Below are 26,034 nucleotides of genomic sequence, written 5' to 3'. Positions count from 1 at the left end.
TTTAAAGAAAATGGAGGATAAGGTGAAGTCTATGCAGACGGTCAAAGATTTCTTACAGGTACAACCCCCTCGCTTCAGCAGAAATTGGCCAACAAAAAATTGGTCCTTTCCAGCTTCTGACAGACCACAGAGGGGTAAATACAGATGCCCAAGGGGCAGAGGTCAAGCACAAATCCCTTACAAACCTCGCCAGTGGGGCACTGCAACACAGAAGGGAGGAGAAGACAGGCCCCAAACTTCTAGAAGACAAACACAATGACTTCATCCTAAAACTGCCAAGCAAAGCCCTCTTGGCAGCTCCCTTGGGAGGAAAATTAGCACTTTTTGCAGACAAATGGCGCATCATCACAAAGGACAAATGGGTCCTAGACATTATCTCACAAGGATACAGATTCCATTTCCACGCCTTGCCAAGGATAAGAGGAATGCCAAACCTGCCACAAAATCAATGGGCAGAGGCACAAAATCAAATTGCAGCACTCATGGACATGAGAGCCATTCAACTGGTACCTACACAGGAGCAAGGCCAAGGTTTTTACTCAAGGCTCTTCCTAGTCCCCAGAAAGGACAATGCATGGAGACCCATTCTGGACCTTTCAGTTCTAAACACCTACTTGCAAGTACCCAAATTCAAGATGCTAACACTACAGCAACTTCTTCCCATGTTGGGCAAGAAGGCTTGGCTAGTAACGTTGGACCTCAAGGAGGCATACCTGCATGTCACTATCAGACAAAATTGCAGAAGATACCTCCGTTTCATTGCAGGTTCAACTCATTACCAATTCTCTGCACTGCCCTTTGGCTTATCTACTGCGCCCAGGGTCTTCACAAAATGCCTGGCACCAGTAATTGCATACTGCAGACAAAGAGGAATCCAAATATACCCATACCTGGACATCTGCCTCATCCAAGCAGAAAGTAAGGACATTCTGCTACAACATCTGGCGTTTGTCAAACACCTTCTAAGTTGCCTAGGGTACACAGTAAACGAAAAGAAATCAAAACTAGTGCCCTCACAGAACATGACATTCCTGGGTGCCAGCTTGAATACAGCTGCCCAGATGGCTTATCTCACGCCAGACAAGCAGCTACAACTAACTCAGTACTTCAAAATAATGGCAACAAAGACCCAACTTCCTGCAAGAAAAATTCTACAGGCCTTGGGATTCATGGCATCTTGCATACTACTAATACCATTTGCAAAACTGCATATGAGGAAATTACAATGGTACCTGAAAAGCGTATGGACTCAACACAGCCACAGCTTGGAAATGATGATACCTCTCATTCCCTGCCTTCGACAGGAGTTTCTATGGTGGTCAGAGGCATGTCACCTCAACAAGGGTCAGCCTTTCACATTACCCCCAGCCAGGCAGAATATGACTACAGATGCATCGGACTATGCCTGGGGGGCACATATGGCAGGACAGTGTGTTCAAGGCAAATGGACTACAGATCAAAGAAATTTGCACATCAATCAAAAAGAAGTGCTAGCTGTACAGAATGCTCTGACAGCCTTCAAAGACCTCTTACATCCAGGACAACTTATATAAGGACAGACAATACCACAGTAATGTGGTACATAAACATGCAAGGGGGTACACACTCTTACCCTCTATGCAGGCAAGCAATGACCTTGTGGAACACAGCACTGATTTACCAAGTTCAATTACAAGCACAATTCCTGCCAGGAAGAAAGAACACATTGGCAGACGACCTAAGCAGAAACATCATGGATCACCACGAGTGGAAACTGGATCCGCAAGTATTTGCAATGATAACTCAAAAATGGGGGCGCCCAGACATAGACCGGTTTGCCAATCCCCAAAATTATCAGCTATCAAAATTTTGCACAAGGACATCCCACCATCAAGCCTGGAAAGTGGACGCACTCTCTTTCAGTTGGGAGATGTTGACAGTATATGCCTTTCCCCCACTGCCCCTTCTAACAAAGGTGCTGCTGAAAGTCAGAATGGAGAGACCACAGATGATACTCATTTCCCCAGACTGGCCACGCCAGCACTGGTACCCACTACTAAGGAACATGGCCAACGGCCCACCATGGATTCTACCACAAATTCCTCATCTGCTCACACAGCAAGACAATCAGATTCTTCACAGCCAGCTCAAGACCTTAAATCTGGCTGCATGGCAAATGACCTAAACAGCCAGCCAGCTCCTCTTTCACAAGCTGTTATGGATGTCATTCCGGAGGCCAGGAGGCCCAGTACCAGGAAAACCTACTCAGACAAATGGAAAAGATTTTGCGCCTGGAACCAGGCTAAAGGCCAAAATCCCATTTAGCCGGACGTACCTCAAATTCTACAATATTTAACTGAGATGTTACACAAAGGACTTTCCTTTTCATCTATCAAAATCCATGCCTCAGCTATTTCTGCTCAACACAACACGGATCCTCCCTTATTTTCACATACACTTCTAAGGCAGTACCTCAGAGGGGCCAAAAACATACGGCCTCCCAGGAGAGCACCAACGCCAACTTGGGACCTCAACTTTGTTCTGGAAAAACTTACACTACCACCTTTTGAGCCAGCTTTCTCAGCTGATTTAAAGTTTGTATCATGGAAAACTGCCCTGCTGCTAGCAATTACTTCAGCCAGAAGAGTTTGAGCTACAGGCACTAATGGCAATTGAGCCTTTCCTCATTTTTCATCAAGACAGAGTCTCTCTATGAACTAACCCCTCCTTTATGCCAAAGGTGGTATCCGGTGTGGCTCTAAACCAAACCATCCATTTGCCCACTTTTTTTCCAAATCCACATAACAAAGGAGAAAGACTCCTACACTCCTTGGACATTCACAGGCAGCTATGTTACTACTTGGATAAAACTAAGACTTTCAGAAAATCTGACCAGCTCTTTGTATCCTATGCTACAGCATCACAAGGAAAGGCTATCTCCAAACAGACCATTTCAAAACGGATAGGACATTGCATACATTTTTGCTACACCCATCATGGAAAACCAGATGTTCGTGTTACCCTGCTGCAGTCATCACACTTGAGTTATCCTGCCGTCAGGCGGTCCCGCAGTCAGCCAGAATTCCAAAGTCGTGGTCCGGCGTCGGTTGCTGTTGCTTCTTCCCTGACTTCAGTGCGCCAGGGGTATATAAGAGGCATCCGATGCCATTTTCCCCAGTCTTTCTTGCCGCGCGGTGCCCGAAGCAGAAGCAGATCGCAAGTGCCGGTCGGCCGACACCTGAGATTTTCGAATCGAATTTCAGTCCGAAGTCTTCAAAAAGCTAAGTACCCCATTGGGGAACCTTTTCTTGTCTCAGTCCGATGTCAGAAAAAGTTAACAATTGTATTTCTTGTGGGAAGCAAATACTTCATAAGGACTTTCATTTTTACTGTATACCTTGCCTAGACCCAGACCACGACGTTACTGGTTGTCGGTTTTGTGCTAGGTTCAATAAGCGAACTATAAAGCAACGTTTTGATTTCGCTCGACACTTCGGTATTAAATTCAATTATACTATGCCGTTGGAGCAACCAACTACCGGCGTGCATAAAAAACGCAAAGATAAGGACAGGCAGCCTAGATCCAAGCTAGACTCCGAGGCCTCAGCTGGCCTGGTTGCCGGTTCTCCGGTTTTCAGAGAGGCGCCTACGCAGCCCCTGTTGACCGCAGATTTGGAACCCCAGACTGATGTAGATGTTCTAGCAGAGAGTACTAGGCCGACGCAGCCATTTCCTTTAGGCCCTACCGACAGCATTACAGAGGGAGAAGCCAATGCTATGGAAACGCCTTCGGCTTCAGACCGAAGACTCTCACTATAAAATCTTATGCTAAGCTTAAGACTCCTTTAAAGCCTAAAAAGGCTGTTCAGTCTCTAGTTCAAGGCCCCATGCCTAAGAAACAGATGCTTAAAATGGCTGAAGATTTAATTACTCTGATAAGGGGCTCCCAACCCCCCCCCAGACAAAAGGCCAAGGCAAGAGGAGGAGTATGCCTCTTCTGATCAAGTTTCTATTTCCTCACACTTGTCTGAGGAGCAGGATTACACTTTTCCCCCTTATGAAGATTCTGATGCTGAAGACTCCATTCCCTCAGCATCTCCCCATGAAGATTACTCCTTCAGGGAAACCCTTCATACCATGAGGGAACACTTCCACTGGGAAGGTCAGGACTACTCTGACTCAAAGAAAAGACTCCAAGTTTCTTTTACTTCCCCAGCACAGACCACTTGCTATCCCTCCAGTTTTAGACATTGTGGATGATGTCTACTTGGAATCTAGTTTAAATCCAGACTCTCTGCCCCCTGCTCCAGTCAAACCAGACAGATATTATAGAGTACCCGACTCTCACAAATTCCTTTATAAAAGACCAGTTGCTGATCCAGAGACAATCTCTCAAGGCCCCAAAGGGGGTTAAGGCTTCTATGGCTAAAAATCCTGTGCCCTCTGAAAGGGACTCCAGAGCACTAGATAGGTGGGGGAAAAAGGTTTATACTTCAGCTACTCTTGTTATGAGAGCACTAAATTGTCAATTCCACATGCTGAAATATCAGCAATTCCTAATGTCTCAATTAAAGCAAAAGATGAGCACACACTCTCAACAGTCTGAATTCAAGGAAATGCAGGATCTGCTGCACGCAGCTGAACAGGTGGGAAAACACATTTTACAATGTGGATTTGATTCTCTGGAAGCTTCATGCAGAGCAGCTGTTACTGGTTCTGTCATACGTAGACATGCTTGGTTGAAGGAACAAACCCTGCCTGATCATGTTAAAGCAAAATTAGTAGATACACCTTTACAGCAGGATGTCTTATTTGGAGTTAAGGCAGAAGAGGTTTTAAAGAAAATGGAGGATAAGGCAAAGTCTATGCAGACGGTCAAAGATTTCTTACAGGTACAACCCCCTCGCTTCAGCAGAAATTGGCCAACAAAAAATTGGTCCTTTCCAGCTTCTGACAGACCACAGAGGGGCAAATACAGATGCCCAAGGGGCAGAGGTAAAGCACAAATCCCTTACAAACCTCGTCAATGGGGCACTACAACACAAAGGCCAGGAGAAGACAGGCCCCAAACTACTAGGAGACAGACACAATGACTTAACACTAAATCTGCCAAGAAAAGCTCTCTTGGCAGCTCCCTTGGGAGGAAAGTTAGCACTTTTTGCAGACAACTGGCGAATAATCACAAAGGACAAAAGAGTCCTAAACATTATCTCACAAGGATACAGATTCCATTTCCACACTTTGCTAAGGAGAAAAGGAATGCCAAACCTGCCACCTAATCAATGGGCAGAGGCACAAAAACAAATTGCAGCTCTCATGGACATGAGAGCCATTCAGCTGGTACCTACACAGGAACAAGGACAAAAATTTTACTCAATGTTCTTTCTAGTCCCCAGAAAGGACAATACATGGAGACCTATTCTGGACCTTTCAATTCTAAATACCTACTTGCAAGTTCCAAAGTTCAAGATGCTAACACTACAGCAGCTTCTTCCCATGTTGGGCAAGAAGGCTTGGCTAGTAACGTTGGACCTCAAGGAGGCATACCTGCATGTCCCTATCAGACAAAATTGCAGAAGATACCTCCGCTTCATTGCAGGTTCAACCCATTATCAATTCTCTGCACTGCCCTGTGGCTTATCTACTGCGCCCAGGGTCTTCACAAAATGTCTGGCACCAGTAATTGCATACTGCAGACAAAGATTAATTCAAATATACCCATACCTGGACGATTGCCTCATCCAAGCGGAAAACAAGGATATTCTGTTGGAGTTTGTCAAACACCTTCTAAGTTGCCTAGGTTACACAGTAAACGAAAATAAATCAAAACTAGTGCCCTCACAGACCATGACATTCCTGGGTGCCAGCTTGAATACAACGGCCCAGATGGCTTATCTCACGCCAGAAAAGCAACTACAACTAATTCAATACTTCAAAATAATGGCAACAAAGACCCAACTCCCTGCAAGCAAAATTCTGCAGGCCTTGGGATTCATGGCATCTTGCATACTACTAATACCATTTGCAAAACTGCATATGAGGAAATTACAATGGTACCTGAAAAGCGTATGGACTCAACACAGCCACAGCTTGGAAACAATGATACATCTCATTCCCTGCCTACAACAGGAGTTTCTATGGTGGTCACAGGCATGTCACCTCAACAAGGGTCAGCCTTTCACCATACCCCCAGCCAGGCAAACTATGACAGCAGATGCATCGGACTATGCCTGGGGGGCACACATGGCAGGACAGTGCGTTCAAGGCAAATGGAATACAGATCAAAGAAATCTGCACATCAATCAAAAAGAAATGCTAGCTGTACAGAATGCTCTGACAGCCTTCAAGGACCTCTTGCATCCAGGACAACTCATAATAAGGACAGACAGTACCACAGTAATGTGGTACATAAACAAGCAAGGGTGTACACACTCCTACCCTCTATGCAGGCAAGCAATGACCTTGTGGAACACAGCACTGACTTACTAAGTTCAATTACAAGCGCAATTCCTGCCAGGAAAAAAGAACACATTGGCAGACGACCTAAGCAAGAACATCATGGATCCTCACGAGTGGAAATTGAATCCACAAGTATTTGCAATGATAACCCAAAAATGGGGACTCCCAGACATAGATCTCTTTGCCAGCCCCCAAAACTATCAGATATCGCAATTCTGCACAAGGACATTCCACCCTCAAGCTTGGAAAGTGGACGCACTCTCATTCACTTGGAAAAGGTTGACAGTATATGCCTTCCCTCCACTGCACTTCTAACAAAGGTGCTGCTGAAAGTCAAATTAGAGAGGCCACGAATGATTCTCATTGCACCAGACTGGCCACGCCAGCATTGGTATCCAATCCTAAGGAACATGGCCCAAGATCCACCATGGAATTTACCACAGATTCCTCACCTGCTCACCCAGCGAGACAATCAGATTCTACACAGCCAGCTCAAGACTTTAAACCTGGCAGCATGGCAAATTACCTAAACAACCAGCTGACACCTCTTCCCAAAGCTGTTATGGATGTCATTCTGGAGGCCTAGCACCAGGAAAACCTATTCAGACAAATGGAAAAGATTCTGTGCCTGGAACCAGGCTAAAGGCCAAAATCCATTTGATCCAAACATTGCACAGATTCTGCAATACCTAACTGATGTTGCACAAAGGACTTTCCTTTTCATCTATTAAGATCCACGCTTCAGCAATTTCAGCTCATTACAACACAGATCCTCCTTTATTCTCACATCCACTCCTAAAAGAGTACCTCAGAGGGGCTAAGAACATAAGACCGCTAAGGAGAGCACCAACACCTACGTGGGATCTCAACTTTGTCCTGGAAAAGCTTACTCTGCCGCCCTTTGAACCAGCTTTTTCAGCTGATTTAAAATTTCTTTCATGGAAAACTGCCCTGCTATTAGCAATAACCTCAGCAAGAAGAGTCTCAGCGCTACAGGTACTAATGGCAGTAGAACCTTTCCTTATTTTTCACCAAGACAGAGTCTCTCTACGAACTAACCCTTCCTTTATGCCAAAGGTGGTATCCACTGTGGCCCTAAACCAAACCATTCATTTGCCCACTTTTTTCCCTAATCCACAGAACAAAGGCGAAAGACTCCTGCACTCTTTGGACATTTACAGGCAATTACGTTACTACTTGGATAAGACTAAGGCTTTCAGAAAAGCTGACCAGCTCTTTGTAGCCTATGCAACAGGATCACAAGGAAAGGCTATTTCAAAACAGACCATATCTAAATGGATAGGGCATTGCATACGTTTCTGCTACACGCATCATGGGAAACCGGTACCTGCTAACATTAGATCCCACTCCACCAGGGCTACAGCCACATCAGCAGCCTTTCTCAGGGGAGTGCCAACCAAGGATATTCTGGAAGCTGCAACTTGGAGCTCAGTGCACAGCTTTACCAAGCACTACCACTTACCTCTGTATTCTAAGACTAGAGCTGGTTTTGCCACTGCAGTTTTGCAGGGCCTACTAGCTTCTTCTAACCCTGTTTAATTCCACCTCCCATCCTTAGCTTTGAGATTCAACCCAAGTGTGATGACTGCAGCAGGGTAACATGATGAACATAGTACAGTTTTGTACCTACCATAAATGTAGATGTTCGAGTGTTCACCCTGCTGCAGTTTAGGTTACCCTCCCTCCATCCTCTCTGGACTAGCTCAACTTTCTTTCACTTCTTTATCCTATACAACCTTTGTGGTGTATTTGCTTGTAACTAAAGGTTTTGTATTATTTGTATCTAGCTCTCTCTCTCTCTCTCTATATATATATATATATATATACACACACACGTATTATATATATATATATATATATATATATATATATATATATATATATATATACATACACACGTATTATATATATAATATATCTATATATATATATCTATATATATATATATATTTATACATATATATATATATATATATATATATATATATATATATATATATATATTGCCTACCTGTTGGGGGGCACCTGACATCTGGGGCAAGAAAAGACTGAAGAAAATGGCGCGGATGCCTCTTATATACTCCTGGCGCACTGGCGTCAGGAAGAAGCGACAGCAACCGGCCGACCAAGACTTTGGAATTCTGGCCGACTGCGGGACCGCCTGACGGCAGGATAACCCAAGTGTGATGACTGCAGCAGGGTGAACACTCGAACATCTACATTTATGGTAGGTACAAAACTGTACTTTCCTGCTAGCATAAGGCCGCACTCCACCAGGGCAGCTGCTACATCTACAGCCTTCTTCAGGGGTGTACCAACCAAGGATATTCTGGAAGCTGCAACTTGGAGCTCAGTACACACCTTCACCAAACACTATCACTTACCACTATACTCTAAGACTAGAGCTGGCTTCGCCACTGCAGATGTTCATCGTATTACCCTGCTGCAGTCATCACACTTGGGTTATCCTGTCATCAGGCGGTCCCGCAGTCGGCCTGCATTCCAAAGTATTGGTCCGGCGTTGGTTGCTTTTGCTTTTTCTCTGGCGTCAGAGCGCCAGGGGTATATAAGAGGCAGCAGACTCCATTTTCTTCAGTCTTTCTTGCCGCACTGTGCCCGAAGCAGAAGCAGATGTTCATCGTGTTTCACTGTTGCAGTCATGACTGTAGGGTTCTCCCCTGCCGGCAGGCAGTCCTCGGTCGGCCAGAACCCCAAAGTCTGGGTCCAGCGTCGGCTGTTCAACCATGCTCCCTGATGTCAGAGCGCCAGGAGTACAAAGCTGACAGCCGACGCCATGTTCCCCAGTCTTTCTTGCCGTGCGGTGATATCAGTTCGCAAGTGCCGGTCGGCTGACTCCTGACAATCTTTTTTGAAAAAACTTCAGTCTGAAGACTTTCTTCTCCACTCAAAGCTAAGTACCCCATTGGGGAAACTTTTTCTTGCTCCAGTCCGATGTCAGAAAAAGTTAATAATTGTATTTCATGTGGGAAGCAAATACCTCATAGGGATTTTCATTCATACTGTATTCCTTGCTTAGGCCCTGACCACGACGTAGCTAGTTGTCGGTTTTGTGCTAGATTCAATTAACGTACAATTAAACAAAGGTACGATTTTGCATTTCATTACTTCGGTAGGCGTTTTAATTACAAAATGTCGTCGGATACGGTTCCGGCTACCGGAGTTCACAAACGACGCAAGGACAAAGACAGGCCTCCGAGGTCCAAATCTGACGATATTGCACAAGCGGAGCCAGCTTCAGGTTCGGCCGTCGTCAGTGAGGCGCTTTTGCAGCCCCTGTCGTCGGCCATTTCGGAACCGATGGCTGAAACGGACTCCCACGAGGAGCCAACAAGGCCTTTGAATATTTCTACTGCAGGACCTGCGGACAATGCTCCTTCGGATGGGTCCGGAGCCGCTGTGCAGGTACCTGCTTCCGAAGGGGTTTTCAGGCCTACTCAGCTTCTAATAAAGACAAAGGCAAAGACTCCTTCCAAATCAAAGACTGCAACACAGGCTTCTTCTGAACCGGCTCCCAAGTCACAGAAACAGTTACTTAAGATGGCGGAGGATTTACTTACTATGATTAGGGGTTCACATCCCCCTCCAGATAAAAGGCCAAGGCAGGAAGTTTATTATGATTCCTCTGATCAGGCTTCTGTTTCTTCAGTTTCTTCTTCTGACCAGAAATATTCTTTCCCTCCTTATGAGGATTCTGATGCTGAGGAATCCATTCCTTCAGCTTCTCCCCCTGAGGATTTCTCTTTTGGGGAAACTTTGCATGAAATGAGGGAACATTTCCACTGGGAAGGACAGGAGTATTCGTAATCTAAGAAAAGACTAAGGGATTTTCTTCTTCTTCCCCAACATAGACCCCTGGCTATTCCTCCTGTTTTGGATATTGTGGATGATGCTTTTTCAGAGGCTAACTTAACCCCTGACTCTTTTCCTCCTGCTCCTGTTAAGCCCGACAGGTATTACAGGGGTCTTGATTCCCACCAGTTTTTATACAAGAACCCTACTGCTGACCCTGAAACCATTTCTCAGGGTCCTAAGGGAGTTAAGGCCGCTTCTGCTAAAAACCCCATTCCCACTGAGAAGGATTCTAGATCTTTAGAAAGATGGGGCAAAAAAGTGTACACTTCTGCTACTTTATCTATTAGGGCTTTAAACTGTCAGTTTCATATGCTGAAATACCAGCAATTTCTCTTGTCTGTTTTAAAACAAAAGCTTACTTCTATTTCTGCCTGTGCAGATGATAAGGAATTACATGATTTAATGCATGCCACTGAACAAGTTGGGAAGCATGGTTTACACTGTGGATTTGATGCCTTGGAGGCTTCTTGTAGGGCTGCTACCTCTGGCAAAGTAATTAGAAGGCATGCATGGTTAAAGGAACAAAATTTGCCAGAACAAGTAAAAGCTAAATTATTGGATGCTCCTGTTCAACATAATGTTTTGTGTGGACCAAAAGCTGAAGAGGTGATTAAAAAGATGGAGGACAATGCAAAATCCATGCAAACAGTTAGATTTCTTACAAGTACAGCCACCCAGATTTAGCAGGAATTGGCCTACAAAAAATTGGTCCTTTCCCAATTCAGACAGGCCTCAGAGGGGTAGATACAGACGCTCCCGTGGAAGGCCTCAAACACAAGCCTCTTATAGACCAAGACAGTGGACTGCTTTCACCCCTAGGGGAGGAGAGGACAGGTCACAAACTCATAGGAAACAGACTCAATGACTCCCTCTGTTGGGCTGCAGGCACTTCTTGCATGGAAGCCCCTCTCAGAGGAAAACTTTCTCTTTTTCATCGAAATTGGACTCATATAACCCAAGACAAGTGGGTTCTGGATGTGGTTTCAAGAGGTTACAAATTCCATTTTCATACCGTACCAAGGCCAAGCGGATGGCCAGACCTTCCAAAACATCAATGGACAGAGGCCTTAAACCAGGTGGAAGCTCTTTTGGCTATGAAAGCCATAGAACTTGTTCCACTTTCAGAGATGGGACAAGGTTTTTACTCAAGGCTCTTTCTAGTCCCCAGGAAGCAAAATTCATGGAGACCCATCCTGGATCTGTCAGTCTTGAACACCTTTCTAGAGATTCCAAAATTCAAGATGCTTACTCTACAGCAGCTACTTCCAATGCTGTCCAAAAATGCATGGATGGTAACTTTGGATTTAAAGGAGGCATATTTACAGATTCCCATCAGGCAGGAACGCAGAAAATACCTCAGGTTCAAGGCCGGATCGAGGCATTTTCAATTCTCTGCGCTGCCCTTTGGATTGTCTACTGCGCCCAGGGTCTTCAATAAATGCCTGGCTCCAGTAGTAGCTTACTGCAGACTCAGGGGAATTCAAATTTACCCTTATCTGGGCGACTGTCTTATTCAGGCAGACAGCAAGGAGGTCTTACTTCGGCATCTACGGTTTGTTCAGGATCTTCTCAAGTTCCTGGGATTCACTGTAAACATAAAAACGTCAAATTTGACACCTTCACAACAGATAATTTTTCTGGACGCTTCTTTGAACACAACTACCCAGATGGCATTTCTGACATACGAAAAACAACAGTTTCAGCTGGCTTCAATGTTGAAAAACTTGGCAACTTTAACTGAGCTATCTGCAAGGAGATCCCTGCAGGCTTTGGGTTACATGGCCTCCTGCATCCTTCTCGTTCCATATGCAAGACTACACATGAGGAAAATACAGTGGTACCTAAAAAGTGTATGGTCTCAGCATTGCCACAGTTTAGACATACTGATCCCCGTCCTGCCTTGTCTTCAAAAGGAATTCCTTTGGTGGTCCAAGGCATGTACTCTAAACAAAGGGAAACCCTTCTGTCTGCCTCCTGCCACTCAGATTCTAACCACGGACGCCTCGGATTATGCATGGGGAGCCCATTTTCAGGGCAACTGTCTGCAGGGCCTATGGACAAAGGATCAGAAGCACCTGCATATCAATTTAAAGGAAATGTTAGCCGTTCAGAAAGCTCGCATGGCCTTCAGGAATCTTCTACAACCAGGACAACTACTGATACGGACAGACAACACCACAGTTATGTGGTACATAAGCAAGGGGGATCTCATTCCTACCCCCTTTGCAGGCTAGCCATGGATCTATGGAACACAGCTCTAGCTTGCAATCTGGACCTTCAAGCTCAGTTTCTACCAGGGAAGCAAAATTTCCTGGCAGACAGTCTGAGCAGAAACCTTTCGGATCCTCACGAGTGGATGCTGGACACCGAAATATTCAGGATGATAACAGCAGTCTGGGGATGTCCCCACATAGACCTCTTTGCATCCCATCTCAATCATCAACTACAGAATTTTTGCACCAGGACTTTCCACGAACAAGCTTGGAAAGTGGATGCACTATCTTTCAGTTGGAGAAACCTCTCGGGATATGCCTTTCCGCCTCTTCCTCTTCTTCCACGGGTATTATTAAAGATCAAACAGGCCAGGCCCAAGATGATAATCTTGTTGGCCCCAAATTGGCCTCGACAGTTTTGGTACCCTACTCTGAAAAACCTAAGTCTGGAGCCCCCTTGGGTCTTACCACAGACTCCGAACCTTCTGTCCCAACATCAGGGTCAGGTTCTACACTCCCATGTCAGCACTCTCAGCCTGGCGGCCTGCTTAATCCAGGGCCTTTGATTCCTTCTCTTCTACCCAAGCAGGTTATGGATGTCATTTTAGAAGCCAGATGTCCTAGCACTAGAAAATCTTATGCAGGAAAATAGAAAAGATTTTGTTCCTGGATGCAGGCTCAGGATTTTGATCCTCTTCTTCCTAACGTTCCTTTGATTTTACTTTACCTGACAGATCTCTTACATAAGGGTCTCTCTTTCTCTTCCATTAAGATACATGCCTCTGCTATTTCCGCTCATTATAATACAGACCCTCCAATCTTTTCCCACCAGCTCATGAGACAGTTTCTCAGAGGAGCTAAGAACTTAAGACCTCCTAAATCTCCTCCCATTCCTGCTTGGGATCTCAACTATGTTTTGGAAAAGCTCACCTTACCTCCTTTTGAGCCTACTGCCTCTTCTGACATCAAGTTTTTATCTTGGAAAACAGCCATCCTGTTAGCCCTGACCTCTGCCAGGAGAGTTTCAGAGTTGCAAGCTCTTATGGCTGTGGAACCTTATATTATTTTTCATCAAGACAGGGTGTCTTTGAGGACTAATCCTACATTCATGCCTGAGGTGGTTTCCAAAGTGGCTTTAAATCAAACTAACCACTTGCCAACGTTTTTCCCCACTCCTCAAAATAAAGGGGAAAGGATCTTACATTCCTTGGATGTACACAGACAACTACGTTTTTACCTGGACAGAACCAAGGACATCAGAAAATCTGAGCAATTGTTTGTTTCTTATGCTTCAAGTTCCCAAGGTAAAGCCATTTCAAAACAGACCATTTCTAAATGGATTGCTCATGGAATCATATTTTGTTATTCACACCATGGAAAGCAAATCCCAGGGAGTATACGGACTCATTCCACCAGAGCTGCTGCCACTTCTGCTGCCTTCCTCAGGGGAGTTCCTACCAAAGACATTTTGGAAGCTGCAACTTGGAGTTCTGTGCATACTTTTTCAAAGCACTACAATCTACCTCTCTACTCTAAGTCGAGGGCAGGCTTTGCTTCTGCAGTCTTGCAGGGCCTTATAGCCGGCCCTTCTGCTTTATGACCACCTCCCTTTCATTTTGCTTTGGGATTCCGCCCTACAGTCATGACTGCAACAGTGAAACACGATGAACATAGTACAGCTGTGTACACTTACCATAAATGTAGATGTTCGAGTGTCTTCACTGTTGCAGTCTGGGTTTCCCTCCCTCCTGTCCCCTCTTATTTTTACTTTTGTGTGGTTCCTTTTTTCACCATTCTTCTGAGGTGTATTTGCAAAGGATATGGGACCTTTTTCATTTTGGGACTCCTGACATCTGGGGCAAGAAAAACTGGAGAACATGGCGTCGGCTTTGTACTCCTGGCGCTCTGACGTCAGGGAGCATGGTTGAACAGCCGACGCCGGACCCAGACTTTGGGATTCTGGCCGACCGAGGACTGCCTGCCGGCAGGGGAGAACCCTACAGTCATGACTGCAACAGTGAAGACACTCGAACATCTACATTTATGGTAAGTGTACACAACTGTACTTTTGCAAGTGCCGGTCGGCCGACATCTGAGATTTTCGAATCGAATTTCAGTCCAAAGTCTTCAAAAGCTAAGTACCCCGTTGAGGAACTTATTCATGCCTCAGTCTCCGATGTCAGAAAAGTTAACAATTGCATTTCTTGTGGGAAGCAAATACCTCATAAAGACTTTCATTCTTATTGTATACCTTGCCTAGGCCCAGACCACGACGTCACTGGTTGTCGGTTTTGTGCTAGGTTCAATAAGCGAACTATAAAGCGACGCTTTGATTTCGCACGACACTACTTCGTTAGAAAATTTAATTACACTATGCCGTCGGAGCAGCCGACTACCGGCGTGCATAAAAAACGCAAAGATAAGGATAGGCAGCCTAGATCCAAGCCAGACTCCGAGGCCTCGGCTGGGCCGGTCGCCGGTTCTCCGGTTTTCAGTGAGGTGCCTACGCAGCCCCTGACGACCGCAGAATTGGAACCCCAGACTGCTTCGGATTCGCAAACTGAGAGTACTAGGCCGACGCAGGCCTACTCCTCAGGCCCTACCCGACAACATTGCAGAAGGAGAAACTATGGCTGTGGAAACACCTTCGGTTTCAGAAGGTGTCTTCAGGCCGACTTCTCTCACTATTAAATCTTATGCTAAGCTAAAGACTCCACTAAAACCTAAAAAGACAGTACTTCAGTCTCCAGTTCAAGGCCCCATGCCTAAGAAACAGATGCTTAAGATGGCTGAAGATTTGATTACTCTGATCAGGGGTTCCCACCCCCACTCCCAGACAAAAGGCCTAGACAAGAGGAGGATTATGCCTCCTCTGACCAAGTTTCTATTTCCTCAGACTCCTCTGAGGAACAGGATTACTCCTTTCCCCCTTATGAAGATTCTGATGCTGAAGATTCCATTCCCTCAGCTTCTCCCCCTGGAGACTATTCCTTTTGGGAAACCTTACATACCATGAGGGAACATTTCCACTGGGAGAGTCAGGACTACTCCGACTCAAAGAAAAGGCTCCGAGAGTTTCTTTTACTTCCCCAGCACAGACCACTTGCTATCCCTCCAGTTTTAGACATTGTGGATGATGTTTACTTAGAATCTAGTCTCAATCCAGATTCTCTTCCTCCTGCTCCAGCCAAACCAGACAGATATTATAGAGTGTCTGACTCACACAAATTCCTTTACAAAAGCCCTGTTGCTGACCCAGAGACAATCTCCCAGGGTCCCAAAGGGGCTAAGGCTTCTATGGCTAAAAATCCAGTACCCTGTGAAAGGGACTCCAGAGCACTAGATAGGTGGGGGAAAAAGGTTTACACCTCAGCTACTTTAGCCATGAGAGCACTAAATTGTCAATTTCACATGCTGAAATACCAGCAATTGCTAATGTCTCAAATAAAACAAAAGATGAGCACGCACCCTCAACAGTCTGAATTCAAGGAAATGCAGGATCTGTTGCATGCAGCTGAACAGGTGGGCAAACGTACTTTACAATGTGGATTTGATTCCTTGGAAGCTTCCTGTAGAGCAGCTGTCACTGGGTCTGTTATACGTAGGCATGCTTGGTTAAAGGAACAAACTCTGCCTGATCATGTTAAAGCAAAGTTACTAGATGCACCCTTACAGCAGGATGTCTTATTTGGGATTAAAGCAGAAGAGGTTTTAAAGAAAATGGAGGATAAGGCAAAATCTATGCAGACAGTCAAAGATTTCTTACAGGTACAGCCCCCACGCTTCAGCAGAAATTGGCCAACAAAAAATTGGTCCTTTCCAGCTTCTGACAGACCACAGAGGGGTAAATACAGACACCCAAGGGGCAGAGGTCAAACACAAATACCTTACAAACCTCACCAATGGGGCACTGCAACACAAAATTGAGGAGAAAACAGGTCCCAAACTACTAGAAGACAAACACAATGACTTAAACCTCAAACGGCCAAGCAAAGCTCTCTTGGCAGCTCCCTTGGGAGGAAAATTAGCACTTTTTGCAGACAACTGGCGCATCATCACAAAGGACAAATGGGTCCTAGACATTATCTCACAAGGATACAGATTCCATTTCCATGCCATGCCAAGGATAAAAGGAATGCCAAACCTGCCACAAAATCAACGGGCAGAGGCACAAAAACAAATTACAGCTCTCATGGACATGAGAGCCATTCAACTGGTACCTACACAGGAGCAAGGCCAAGGATTTTACTCAAGGCTGTTTCTAGTCCCCAGAAAGGACAATGCTTGGAGACCCATTCTGGACCTTTCAATTCTAAACACGTTCTTGCAAGTGCCCAAATTCAAGATGCTAACACTACAGCAGTTTCTTCCCATGTTGGCAAGAAAGCTTGGCTAGTAACGTTGGACCTCAAGGAGGCATACCTGCATGTCCCTATCAGACAAAATTGCAGAAGATACCTCCGTTTCATTGCAGGTTCAACCCATTACCAATTCTCTGCACTGCCCTTTGGCTTATCTACTGCACCCAGGGTTTTCACAAAATGCCTGGCACCAGTAATTGCATACTGCAGACAAAGCGGAATTCAAATATACCCAAATCTGGACGACTGCTTCATCCAAGCAGAAAGCAAGGACATTCTCTTACAACATCTGGCTTTTGTAAAACACCTTCTAAGTTGCCTAGGATACACAGTAAACGAAAAGAAATCAAAACTAGTGCCCTCACAAAATATGACATTCCTGGGTGCCAGCTTGAATACAACAGCCCAGATGGCTTATCTGACGCCAAACAAACAACTACAGCTAGCTCAATACTTCGAAATAATGGCAACAAAGACCCAACTCTCTGCAAGAAAAATTCTGCAGGCCTTGGACTTCTTGGCATCTTGCATACTACTTGTACCATTTGCAAAAATGCATATGAGGAAATTACAATGGTACCTGAAAAGCGTATGGACTCAACACAGCCACAGCTTGGAAACAATGGTACCTCTCATTCCCTGCCTTCAGCAGGAGTTTCTATGGTGGTCACAGGCATGTCACCTCAACAAAGGTCAGCCTTTCACCTTACCCCCAGCCAGGCAAACTATGACAACAGATGCATCGGACTATGCCTGGGGGGCACACATGGCAGGACGGTGCGCTCAAGGCATATGGACTGCAGATCAAAGAAATCTGCACATCAATCAAAAAGAAATGCTAGCTGTACAGAATGCTCTGACAGCCTTCAAGGACCTTTTACACCCAGGACAGCTGATAATAAGGACAGACAACACGACAGTAATGTATGTGGTACATAAACAAGCAAGGGGGTACAAACTCCTACCCTCTATGCAGGCAAGGAATGACCTTGTGAAACACAGCACTGGCTTATCAAGTTCAATTACAAGCTCAGTTCCTGGCAGGAAAAAAGAACACATTGGCAGACGATCTAAGCAGGAACATCATGGATCCCCACGAGTGGAAACTGGATCCACAAGTATTTGCAATGATAATGCAGAAATGGGGGCGCCCAGACATAGTTTTGGAGGTTGGCAAACAGGTCTATCAGCTATCAAAATTTTGCACAAGGACATTTCACCAACAAGCTTGGAAAGTGGACGCACTCTCATTCAGTTGGAAAATTCTGACAGTATATGCCTTTCCTCCATTGCCCCTTCTCACAAAGGTGCTGCTGAAAGTGAGGATGGAGAGACCGGGAATAATACTCATTGCCCCGGACTGGCCACGCCAGCACTGGTACCCACTACTAAGGAACATGGCCCACAGCCCACCATGGATTTTACCACAAATTCCTCATCTGCTCACACAGCAAGACAGTCAGGTTCTACACAGCCAGCTCAAAACCTTAAATTTGGCTGCATGGCAAATCACCTAAGCAACCAGCCAGCTCATCTTTCGCAAGCTGTTATGGATGTCATTCTGGAGTCCAGGAGGCCCAACACCAGGAAAGCCTACTCAGATAAATGGAAAAGATTTTGCACCTGGAACCAAGCTAAAGACCAAAATACCCTTGAGCTGGATATGCCTCAGATTCTACAATATTTAACTGAGCTGTTACACAAAGGACTTTCCTTTTCATCTATTAAAATCCACGCCTCAGCTATTTCAGCTCACTACAACACTGATCCTCCCTTATTTTCACATCCACTTCTAAGGCAATACCTCAGAGGGGCCAAAAACATTAGACCTCCCAGGAGAGCACCAACACCAACTTGGGACCTCAACTTTGTTCTGGAAAAACTTACGCTGCCACCTTTTGAGCCAGCTTTCTCAGCTGATTTAAAGTTTATATCATGGAAGACTGCCCTGCTGCTAGCAGTTACTTCAGCCAGAAGAGTCTCAGAGCTTCAGGCACTAATGGCAGTAGAGCCTTTCCTCATTTTCCATCAAGACAGAGTTTCCCTATGAACTATAACCCCTCCTTTATGTCAAAGGTGGTATCCAGTGTGGCTCTAAATCAAACCATCAATTTACCCACCTTCTTCCCAAATCCAAAGTGCAAAGGCGAAAGACTCCTGCACTCCTTGGACAGTCACAGGCAACTACGTTACTACTTGGATAAGGTAAAGGTTTTCAGAAAATCTGACCAGCTTTTTGTATCCTATGCTACAACATTACAAGGAAAGGCTATCTCAAAACAGACCATTTCAAAATGGATAGGACATTGCATACGTTTTTGCTACACCCATCATGGAAAACCAGTTCCTGCTAGCATTAGGCCCCACTCCACCAGGGCAGCAGCTACATCTACAGCCTCCCTCAGGGTGGTGCCAACCAAGGATATTCTGGAGGCTGCAACTTGGAATTCAGTACACACCTTCACCAAACACCATCACTTACCACTTTACTCTAAGACTAGAGCTGGCTTCGCCACTGCAGTTTTGCAGGGCCTTCTAGCCTCCTCTAACCCTGTTTGACTCCACCTCCCATCCTTAGCTTTGGGATTCAACCCAAGTGTGATGACTCCAGCAGGGTAACACGATGAACATAGTACAGTTTTGTGCCTACCATAAATGTAGATGTTCGAGTGTATACCCTGCTGCTGTCCAGGTTACCCTCCCTCCATCCCCTCTGACCTTTCAATACCTTAAAATCTGATACAACCTTTGTGGTGTATTTGCTTATAGCTGGAGGGATGTTTTGTTTGTGCTAAACCTTTATCATTGATACTATCTACTGACCACCTTTTGGGGGGGCACCTGACATCTGGGGCAAGAAAAACTGAAGAAAATGGCGTCGGATGCCTCATATATATCTCTGGCGCTCTGACGTCAGGGAAGAAGCGACAGCAACCGACGCGGGACCAAGACTTTGGAATTCAGGCCGACTGGGACCTTGGCTTGACAGGATAATCCAAGTGTGATGACTGCAGCAGGGTATACACTCGGAACATCTACATTTATGGTAGGTACAAAACTGTACTTTCTGCAGGGCCTACTAGCCTCTTCTAACCCTGTTTGATTCCACCTCCCATCCTTACCTTTGGGATTCAACCCAAGTGTGATGACTGCAGCAGGGTAACACGATGAACATACTACAGTTTTGTACCTACCATAAATGTAGATGTTCGAGTGTTCACCCTGCTGCAGTCCAGGTTACCCTCCCTCCATCCCCTCTGATCAAACTGAAACTTTTTAAATCTGATACTACCTTTATGGTGTATTTGCTTATAGCTGGAGTTATGTTTTGTTTGTGCTTCACTTTTATTTTGGCACTATGTAGTGACCTCCTATTGGGGGGCACCTGACATCTGGGACAAGAAAAACTAAAGGAAATGGCATCGGATGCCTCTTATTTACCCCTGGTACACTGACGTCAGGGAAGAAGCGACAGCAACCGATGCCGGACCAAGACTTTGGAACTCAGGCCGACTGCGGGACCGCCTGACGACAGGATAACCCAAGTGTGATGACTGCAGCAGGGTGAACACTCGAACATCTACATTTATGGTAGGTACAAAACTGTACTTTTCTAGCTCCTGGGAAGGAGGGCACTTGGAGACCAGTTCTGGACGTTTCTCAGCTCAACATCTTTCTAAGGATTTCCTCCTTTTGGATGTTGTCTTCCAACTTTATTCAGTCTTCTTTTTCTTCTTCGTCCTCGAGCATTTCTGGTCTCTCTGGATCTCAAGGATGCCTACCTTCACATCCCCATCCATCCCCTTTTCTGGAAGTTTTTACATTTCTCTGTTTCTTCCTTGCATTTTCAGTTCTCTGCTTTGCCCTTTAGATCATCTACTTTCCTAAAGGTATTCAAATGCTTCTCTTCTGTCATTGCCTTTTGCAGCATGAGTGGGGTTCAGATCTTTCCTTATTTGGACAGTCTACTCATTCAGGCCTCGTCCCCCGAGGTTCTTCTCCAGGACCTTTGGTTTACTGTTTCCCTGCTGCAGATTCTAGGGTTTACCATAATCTTTCAAAAATCAGCCTAGACTCCTCCTCAGGATCATGGTTTTCTTGCTTGCAGGATCCAGACCACCCCCATGCTGTCTTCACTGCCTGTCCCCAAGGCCCTGTCTCTGACTGAGTTTTTCCAGTCTCTTCTTCCTGTGGCTTCAGTCATGGACTTGGACTTTTTCACAGTCCTCAGGTTTATGGACTCCACCATTCCTATGCTGCCTCTGGTCAGGCTCCATATGAGAAAGTGTCAGTAGTGCCTTAAGTCAGTGTGGATTCAATAATGTTACCCCCTGAACTTTCTAGTTCCCTTCTTTCTTGTCTCAGGCTTCAGCTTCAGTGGTGGATTCAACAACTTTCCTCTCAACCTGGGCTTCCTTTCCAGTCTCCAGTCCAGACTCTGAGCTCTTTTTGAATGCCTCAGATAGAGGATGGGGAGCTTCCTTTGGCTTTCTCAAGGTCCATGGTTTCCGGCCTCTTCATACGTGGTCAGACCACATCAACATCAAGGAAATGAGGGTCTACTTCTGGCTCTTCAGGCCTTTCATACCGCCCTTCATCCTGGGCCCCTCAATGATTTCACAGACAATACCACAGTGATATGGCATGTCAACAGGCAAGAAGGTACAAGGTCCTACCTTCTTTGCAGGCTAGCTCTTCAGATCTGGGATATAGCTGTTGTGTATCAAATGGCACTTCAGGCTGTCTACATTCCTTCAGAGCACAATGTAGTGGCAGACTGTTTGAGCAGGTCCAGCACACAAGCTCACAAATGGATACTTCACAGAGATGTGTTTCTGGATGTTGTCCATTGGTGGAGTATTCCTCAGGTAGATCTTTTTGCCTCCACTCTGAACAGACAACTTTCTCTAGTCTCTTCCAGAGTCCTAAGTCCTCTGGCTTGGAAAGTGGATGTCCTGTCTTTTTATTTGGAAAGGGATGTTTATGTATGCCTTCCTCTGCTTCCAAGGGTCTTGCACAAGATCAGGCAAGGCTCCCCCAAAGTCTTACTAGTGACTTCCTTTTGGCCCAGACAGCATTGGCTCCTCCTTCTTTCTCACTTGGTTGGGGCAATCACCACAAGTTACCTGACCCATGCGGACCTTGACAAGACAAGGGTTCTCTTATCCATCATCAGTTGTCCACTCTTCATCTAACGCTGTGGGTGATAGGATGTTGATCACTTTTAAGCGCACCTCTTTTCTAAGGAAGTGTATCATGTCCTGCTGGAGGCCAGGAAACCTACTATTGGGAAATCATATTTGTCCAAATGGAAGAGATTTTTTGTCTCTCTCGTAATCTGGATTCCTTTTCATTGCAGGTTCCTATGGGTCTCTCTTATTTTGTGTGGTCTGCTCCATATTGGGTTGGCATATTCTTCAGTTAAAGCTCACCTGTCAGCACTTTCTGCTTGTCTGCCCTTGGCTTCTCCTTTGCACTCTAGATTTGAGGTCAAACAATTTCTTAAAGGTGTCCTTCATATCGGGCCCATATCAAGCCTCCCAGGAAGTGTATTCTACATTCCTGGCACCTTAGTTTTGTCCTTCAAAAACTGACTCTGGCTTCTTTGAGTCAGCTGCTTCATCTTCCTTACAGCATTGTACTTGAAAGACTGGTCTTCTTTTAGCCCTTACTTCAGCTAAGAGAGTATCTGAGCTTCAAGCTCTCATGGCTGTTCCTCCTTTTTGAGTTTTTCACATGGACAAGATGCATTTTCATACTAATCTCTCTTTTATATCCAAGGTGGTCATTGATTTATCTCGTAATCAGTCTATTAATTTGACTTCCTTTTTGCCTTCTCCATAGTCTGCCAGTGAGAACTTCAGATATTACTTGGATAAGACTAAGGCTAGTCACAAATCTGAGAAATGTTTTATTTAGTAAACCATCTCATTCTGGAGTTCTAAGGCCATTTCTTTGTTGTTGTTCTTTTCATGGTAGATGGCTTTCCTTTTCTGTAAATGCTCATTCTACTAGAGCTGTTGCTTCTTCTGGTCCTTTTTTCAAAGGACTGGATACCATTTCCATCCTTGAGGCTGCTACTTGGTCTTCTGTTCATACCTTCAGCAAGCACTTACAAGTTGGATGTTATTTCTAGAGCTAGCTTTGCCAGGGCTATCTTGCATGGTTTTATAGAGAGCTCTTCAGTGTCTTCTTCCTCCCAGGTTTCCTGTTGAGCTTTTGTACTCTCCTTTATGTAAGGAATACTGCAACAGTGATATGGAAGAACATAGTACAACTGTGTAAAATATGTCCTTAATAGTAAGTGTCCTCCTCCTCACTGTTGCAGCATTTGCTGCCTCCCTCTTACCCCCTCTGCCATGCCCTGTTCTTCTTACCCTCTTGGCCAGAGGATCCTTTTTCTCTTTCTGGATGCACATGTTCTTCCTGGTCCCTAGGGACATTTGGTTCCTCCTGGGTTTTTCCAGTAAAGATGTGTTCATCCGTATGTCCCCTTTACGGCCTATGCCTTGTGTGGGGAGCATACATGTGATGTACAACACCTGTAAACTCTAAAAGCTTTGGTATACTGGCTGAACGTTGGGCTATCCTTAGGAGGAGATCCCTTACGTAAAGAATACTGCAACAGTGAAGAGAAGGACATCTACTGTACTTTGTATTACGTTATTTTCCTTAATCCTGTTTTTATTTCTTAAATATAATAGAATGAAAGGCACACCACGACAATCAAAGCAAACCTTCACGCAAACACCAAAATCTTTATTGTCAGTAAGATCTTTCACGTCCAATGTGACGCTTCTTCAGACTTCAGACTCGCAAAACATTCATTAAATAGTAATAGTCTTACTGACAATAAAGATTTTGGTGTTTGCTTGAAGGTTTGCTTCGATTGTCGTGGTGTGCCTTTCATTCTATTCTATTTAAGTCATTTTACTGTTGTGTGGAGGCACTTCACCCCTACAGTGTATTCTCTCTTTTGGATTATATTTGATCCTATTTTTATTTCATTGATTTGCATTTTTGTGTGTTAGAAATTCATCTGTCTTCTTTTATTTGTACAATGCTTTGACTCAAGCACTTGAATAAATTTGAAACTGAAGTTAAACTTATTTACTTTCCTAAGCATATTGTGTTACATCACCTTTTTTTTCTTTGATGTTAAACGTTTTGGTAACATGGCATCTTCTGTTTTCTAAGGATTGCACTGTGGAAGCCAAATTAAACAAATTATTTGGTTTTAAAATGATTTGGTGTGTGAAAAATATCAGGCCCTTGTGGCCTAATTGGTAAGGCATTGGCCTGCTAAACAATGGATAGTGAATTTGAGTCCCATCTGGGCAATATATTTTTGAATGGAAGTTAGCACAGAGGATTAAGGCTAAGAGATGTTTAATAAGCTGCTTCTTGTGGTACAGGGGTTTGATTAACCTCAACCTTCATTTGCATATACTGTATGACGTTGAGCTAAGTACTTAGCCAGACAGTTCTTTTGGGAACAACTAGAAGATTGGGTTAGGCACTTCAGTGATCTCATGGACTACATGCCTAGTAACCATTTATGAACTTATGAAGTTATTCAGGTAGTTGTTTGACAAGAACTTGATTTAGAAATTTGCACTGATTTTGGTCATATTGTATTCTGCTGTACTAGTAGTCCATTTTTGTTTTGCGAGCTTCAATCTGTTTTATGAATTTCTAATTTTGTAATGAGTTTCTCTGATGTCCTTTCCAGAAGCCACCTCACAAACGTCCAGACTTACCGGAAAAATTGTTCCAGTTTAAAGATGAAGGACCAGAGGTAGAAGAAGATGAGGAAGATGAATCTGCAGCAGCTAGTAGCAAAGACAAACGGAGTATTCCTGAACCAGCCCAGGCAAATGCAGAAGTGTTCCAGCAGGATATTGACATGCCTCATTCACTTGGTGGAGCAAACTGCTACAATAACAACAAAAGTAAGTTGAAGCAAAAGGAGTGTGCATTTGATGTGGCAACATGGTACATACTGGTTCTGAGGAAGTCATACTATTTGATGAAAGCGCTTAACCTGTGTTTTTTGTGTTAATAAACCTTTTCTGTGGACCCGCAACGTTGTCCTCTTTTTGGTTATTTGGTTTACTTCGAGCGCATTGGGCACCATTTGTTTGGTTTCACCATGGTACATACACTTTTGTTTGCATTGTTGCTTCGGTGCTATTGCTAGGCAAGCCCTACTTACCTCCATTCTCCACTGATGATAAACCACCTGAAGGGAATCCTTCATATCGCACTTTGATTTGGAAAGCTTCCTGTCTATGCTTTATCCACTTCACCCACGGCTGGCCTGCTGCATGAGCCAAGATTTTCTGGAATTTAGGACTGAAGTGCTGTCAGTGAGCATTCTGGAGTTGCCTCAGCTGAATTGCTAAGTTGTCAGTTGATACTTCTCACCATAATTTTCCAACATTCATTCTGTCTATGTTACAAGTTAGTGATGTTGCTTACATGATATTTTTTCTCTCCTAAAAGATTACTTCTACGATACTCTGGAATAACCTTCTGGACTATATTTGATAAAAGCAAAAATATTTATTTTGGATGCAGAGGGACATGCAGTGAACTTGTGAATATTATAATGAAAAAGAAAAAATGGAAAACCGTGTCATTAGTCTGCATTTAATTTATTATGCCTAGTATTGCATCTTTGGTTTGATGTGAAACTTGCAATAATGTATCTTTCTATAAGGACCACTTCTGCAGTAGCTTGTTAGTTTTTTCTAGCCTTTTTCATCAGCCAGTTGTCTTCCTGATATTTTTCCATGAAAAGATATTCATTCTCGTCAGTCATAACATATGTCTCTTGTCACTGTTTTTGGAGCACAGTTTGATTAACTCCCTTGTATTAAAGCTGTCATTATGTCAAATGGATACTGACAGCATATGCCTAGTTATCTTTTGAGTCTACCAGCGTTACAGCTAGTCACTTACAGCTGTTCAAAAGCGTTTATATTACCCTATCGTACGATTTAAATAGCGAACGCTATTTCATGGTACCTAAAATATCTAAACCACAAAATATCAAACATACAGAACAGCGAATGTTTTCCCAGGGAAAAACTGTTCTGAAACACAAACACAGAACACAAGCACAC

The 26,034-nt window shown here is 44.5% G+C and overlaps 1 protein-coding gene across 1 annotated transcript in view; it reads left to right on the top strand.

Moving 5' to 3' along the window:
- Window positions 1-26,034, top strand: part of LOC122816779 (solute carrier family 4 member 1 adaptor protein) — a 937,474-nt gene that overhangs the window by 676,628 nt on the left and 234,812 nt on the right. Inside the window, exon 10 of the mRNA XM_044089801.1 lies at window positions 24,639-24,965. Within this exon, the coding sequence (XP_043945736.1) occupies window positions 24,639-24,965 (327 nt within the window). The remainder of the gene's footprint in view (window positions 1-24,638; window positions 24,966-26,034) is intronic.

Source organism: Protopterus annectens, chromosome 1.part1, assembly GCF_019279795.1.
Source record: "Protopterus annectens isolate FY-2018-M chromosome 1.part1, PAN1.0, whole genome shotgun sequence".
Taxonomy (NCBI): Eukaryota; Metazoa; Chordata; order Ceratodontiformes; family Protopteridae; genus Protopterus; species Protopterus annectens.
Note: the sequence above shows the minus strand (reverse complement) of the source record. Positions and strands in the feature narration are given on the sequence as shown.